This window comes from Beta vulgaris, chromosome 6, assembly GCF_026745355.1.
Source record: "Beta vulgaris subsp. vulgaris cultivar EL10 chromosome 6, EL10.2, whole genome shotgun sequence".
In the NCBI taxonomy this organism is placed as follows: domain Eukaryota; kingdom Viridiplantae; phylum Streptophyta; class Magnoliopsida; order Caryophyllales; family Amaranthaceae; genus Beta; species Beta vulgaris.
The window spans coordinates 36,867,618-36,872,942 of record NC_079207.1 but is presented as its reverse complement, the minus strand read 5'-3'; the positions used below and the strand labels follow the sequence as shown (position 1 = coordinate 36,872,942).

General features: G+C 40.4%; 1 protein-coding gene across 1 annotated transcript; it reads right to left on the bottom strand.

Annotated features, from left to right (window-relative positions):
- Positions 1-3,008: 3,008 nt before the first annotated feature.
- LOC125498678 (uncharacterized) lies at positions 3,009-4,916 on the bottom strand. Its single transcript, XM_048646929.1, has 4 exons — positions 4,472-4,916; positions 4,188-4,375; positions 3,512-4,096; positions 3,009-3,470 (listed from the first exon to the last, which is right to left on the bottom strand). Exons 1-4 carry the CDS (start codon positions 4,914-4,916, stop codon positions 3,009-3,011), a joined length of 1,680 nt encoding a protein of 559 aa, XP_048502886.1.
- Between the last annotated feature and the right edge of the window lie 409 nt (positions 4,917-5,325).

Sequence of the window (5,325 nt, the reverse complement as noted above, 5' to 3'; positions counted from 1 at the left end):
AAGGAACACAAGAAGAAGAAATACAACCAAAAATTGAAACAACTGGAGAACCTCAAGCTGAAGGAACAGGAATGAGAGGTTTTGAACCAAGGCCCTGGAGAGACCTAAGATCCCATCTGGATCTTATCATAAGCGACATTGAGAAGGGAACTTAGACAAGGTCCCAACTCAAGAATTTATGTGCTTTCCAAGCCATTCTGTCCATGACAGAACCTCGAGATCACAATGATGCCCTACTAGAGTCTGATTTGATTAATGCCATGCAAGAGTATCTGAATGAGTTCTAGAGGAACAATGTGTGGCATCTTGAGACCAAGCCTAAGAACCAAAAGGTAATTGGGGTAAAATGGGTCTTCAGGTTCAAGCTGGATGAGCATGAAACAGTCATAAGGAACAAAGCCAGACTTGTAGTTGTACAATCAACAAGAAGGTATTGATTTCGATGAGACCTTTTCTCCTCTTGCTATAATAGAAGCCATAAGAATTTTGATTGCCTTTGCTACATTTATGGGATTTATGTTGTACCAAATGGACATTAAATGTGCTTTCTTAAATGGATATTTAATAGAATACGTCTATGTGGAACAACCTCCCGGATTTGAAAACCTTGATCTTCCAAACCATGTCTATAAGCTTGATAAAGCTATTTATCATTTGAAACAAGCTCCTAGATCTTGGTGTGAAAGAATCTCAAAATTATTTTTGGTAAAATGTAAGCTTTTATTACCAAAGAATCATTACAGCACCATCACAACCAAGCAACAGACAAACTACCACACATCCAACCAAAAGCAACCTACAAAGATAACAAGTAGCCTACAGAAGCATACTAGCTAATTACTACTAATAACTGATCTAGCCACATTCTATCATCAATAGACCATTTTTCATTTACACAAGACTTCAATTTAATGCAGATGGATTTCTTAATATCCTTGATGACTTTCTCAGGTCTTCTCACAGCCTCATACCGTATAGCATGATTTCTGCATTCCCAAATGGAGTACACCAGTGCAGCTAACACAGCATAGCTAACTTTTTGTCTGTTTTTCCTTCTGAATTTCCTGCCCCACTTATTCCATGAAGTATAAATGCATTCCTGCTGGCTCATATTCATTCCCATCCATTTCATTATACCTTGGCAAATAGCCCTACTGCATGGGCATCTAAAGAAGAGATGCTGACATGTCTCCTCTTCATTGAAGCACATAGGACACCAACCCTCTTGTATAACCCCTGCTGTTTTCAGCCTTTCTCGAGTCTTCAATTTGCCTAACATCACAATCCAAGCAATAAAGGAATGCTTTGGAATATTGAGACTGCTCCATACCCAATTATGCCATCCCACCTTCATTTGTGGACCTTTTAGCCATTCATAACCCAGCTTAATAGTGTAGTTTTTATCTGAGTTTAGCCATTTGTTGTTCACATAGGCTCTCTTGAAGACCTCCTTGATTCTACAAATCAGTTAGCTCCTTTGATATACACACTATGCACCCACTTGATTCAAAGGACATCTTCTTTTTGAGACACCTGCCAAATATACTTCCCTATTGCTGATGTGTTCCATGTGAGACAGTCATGAGTTCCAAGACCTCCATATATTTTGGGCCTACAAACCCACTCCCAAGCAACTGGAGGACTTTTAGTGAGGAAAACTTTCCCTCCCATAAAAAAGCTCTACATATTTGCACTATCCTTTTCAGCACACTCTTTGGTAGCATAAACACCTGAGCCCAGTATGTATGGAGGCTCAGCAGAATAGAGTGAACTAGAACTGATCTTCCTGCATAAGATAGGTGTTTGGAACTCCAACACATCACTCTGTGGAGAATCCTATCTATTAAAACATCACAATCTGCTACAGCCAACCTTTTGGATGTAATAGGCACTCCTAGGTATCTAAAAGGAAATTGACCTTTTTTATACCCTGTGAGTTGCACAATGCTATCCTGAATATCCTTTTTGACATTTCCAAAGTATATTGCAGTCTTGGAAGGACTAGCATGTAAGCCTGAGACTTTAGCAAAAGCCTTTAGAGTTCTCACCATGAGCGCAACTGACTGCACATTACCTTTACTAAACATCATCAAATCATCAGCAAAGATAAGATGGTTTAGTCTAAGGCCTTGGCATCTGTGATGGAAATCAAAAGCATCTTTCTTACCCATTTTCTTCATTAATCTGGTAAGATAGTCCATGGCAATTACAAACAGCAGGGGAGAGATAGGGTCTCCTTGCCTGAGCCCTCTCTTACCCTTGAAAAACCCACATGTTTCACCATTAATGCAAAGAGAGTAGCTTGGACTAGTCATACATTCCATAATCCAATCAATGAATCTTGTTGGGAAATTAAGCCCCTCTAATAATTCTCTGATGAATTCCCAGTTTAAGGAATCATAGGCCTTCCTTATATCAATTTTCAGAGTGCATCTAGGAGGTTGAGAATTCCTTTTGTACTGTTTTAGCATATCCTGGCAGATTAGAATGTTGTGCATAATCTTCCTTCCAGCAACAAATGCACTTTGAACTTCATCAACTAAGCTTGGAAGAACTTGAGAGAGTATATTGCTCATCACTTTAGAGATAATTTTATAAAGTACATTGCAACAAGCAATAGGACGAAATTGAGTGACATCAATAGGCTGATCTACCTTAGGTGTGAGGCAGAGATTAGTAGCATTAACTTGCTTCAATAATCTTCCAGTCTGAAAAAAGTTATGCACTGCATTGCACACTTCAGGGCCTACACAAGTCCAAGCTTTCTTAAAGAAGCAGCTGCTGTATCCATCAGGGCCAGGGGCCTTGTTGTCTTCAATTGACCACAGGGCTTCCTTGATCTCTTCATTTGTGACAGTTGCACATAAAGTTTCTTGTTGTGTTCTTGTAACCACATTACCCTCTTGAATAATGGTTTTGCTGACATGAGCCTGCATTGGAGCAGTTGTGCCTAGTAACTCTTGATAATATTCCATGAAAGCTTCTTCAATTCCCCTCTTTTCTTCTCTTCAGACCCCTTGTTTATCTTGTATTCTACTGATTTGATTTTGCAGCCTCCTCTTCTTCAAGCAAGCATGAAAGTAGTGTGTATTCAGATCCCCTTTGCTCAACCATTCTTGTTTTGCCTTCTGTTGCAAAAAACTATACCTTGCTTTGTGTAGAGCATTATATCTCACTCTTGCTTCTGATTCCTCCTTGTGTAATCTCTCATTAGTAGGCTCCTGCTGTAAACTTTCCTGTATAGTGATCATTCTTAGCTTTGCTTCATCTGCTGCACTCTCAATACTAGCATATTTGCTTTTATTCAAATCCTTCAACACTCTTTTTAACTTCTTCAACTTAACTACCACCTTGTACATGGGAACTCCTGAAATATTCTCATTCCACACCCCCTGCACCCTAGACAAAAATTCATCATCAGCAGCCCACATATTAAAGAATCTGAAAGCCTTAGGCCTCACCACCTCAGCCTGATCAAGAGAAATCACACATGGGCAATGATCTGAAACACTCTCAGGTAAGAATTTTGCAACAGCTTTTGCCACTTTGAATCCCATTCATCATTTGCAATGATTCTATCAATTCTACACCAAACTCTCCCTTCTCCCTCCTGCTTATTACTCCATGTGAAAAAAGGACCCTCAGTTGAATGCTCATTAAGATTGCACACTCTCATACATTCTCTAAAGCTGTTCACCTTAGCTAGTGTAACTGCAGATCCCAGTCTTTCATTGAGATGTAAAACATTATTAAAATCACCAACTAGCACCCAAGCCTCTTTTACCTTACTACTGATAATAGAGAGCCTATTCCACAGCTCCTCTCTATCTTGAGCATCATTCATACCATACACAAATGTAATGCAAAAACTCTTATTAGATGATCTATGCTCCACCCTACAATGTATGAACTGAGCATGGCACTCAATAACATCCAAGTGAAACACATTTGGTAACCATATTACCCATATTCTACCTCCTCTATGCTGCTGATGATTTGTAACCACACTCCACCCTTCACACACTCTTGAATAAACTTTAGGAAAATTGCCACTCTTCACCCTAGTTTCCAGAAGCCCACACAACCCTATTTTATCCTGTTTTAGAAACCATTTAACATCACCATGTTTCAGAGGGTTGTTGAGACCTCTGGTATTCCAGAACCCCAGTCTATCCATTAGGGGGTACAGACTTCCCTTCCTCCTGCATTACATCAGTCGCTTCTGTAACCTTGTTAACCTGCCCTTCTGAGCTCACCTGATCTTTAACCTCCTCTTCTTCAACTTGCCCTTCACAAGGACCCTCGGCTATTGTAGCTAAGCAAGAGAACCCATTACTAGTTGCCACCAGAGGTATAGTTTTCTCCTTATCTCCACCTGTTTCAACAACTTTTTCCACCACCACTTTCTTTGGAACCTAGACTTTCTTAGGCTTAATAGCCCTTTTCGCCACTTCAATCTTCTTTTGCCTACATTCCTCCTGTGTGTGCCCTATTCCCCTACACTCCAGACAAGTGATAGGTTTGCATTCATAGTGCACAGGTTGAACAGCTACCATCCCTTTCTCATTCACATATGAAATTTCCTTAAGAAAAGTTTGATCCACTCTAACCTCAACAAGGACTCGAGCATACTCCAATATATCCTTGTGAGCTGTTGCCCGATCAGTTTTAATGGGTTTCCCAACCTTACCCACCAGTTTGTGCAAGGTTTGTTGGCCCCAGTATTTTAATGGTAGGTTTACCAGTCGAATCCAAGTCGGAACCACCTTAACATCCTCCTTCCTAAGGTCTACATATGATGCCCAGTGCTTCATAATAACTGGCTTTCTATCAAACAGTATAGGGCCATTCTCTAGAGCTCTATTTTTATCCTCCATATTATGAAAACGAACCACAAACACACCATTCTCTCCCATTGCAACCTTATCCACCCCAAATTTCCCCCACACTCTTCTAATAAACCCATCAATGATTTTTTAAGGTGGTTTAACCCCCATGATATAGCAGATAAGTGCAGTTCTCCAATATTCAACCTCCGATTGAATATCTTCCTCTGTTATCCTTACTAACTCTTGCTCATTAGGATTAACTTCAGCATTCCCTCCATGATTTAAGTCTATGCCATCATCCCTATTACTAACCAAAGAGCTCCAAGACTTAGAGGTACCTGGATTACTAGCCAACTGCTGCATAGGATGTGGAGAAGGCTGCACAGCTCCACCACCTGCTGTTCTCATTGGTGTTCTCACTGATGCTATCCAGTCTGCTACCAAACTTCTCCCAGCTTCAAAACTAGCTCGATCCTGCTCCGATGCCGCCATTTCA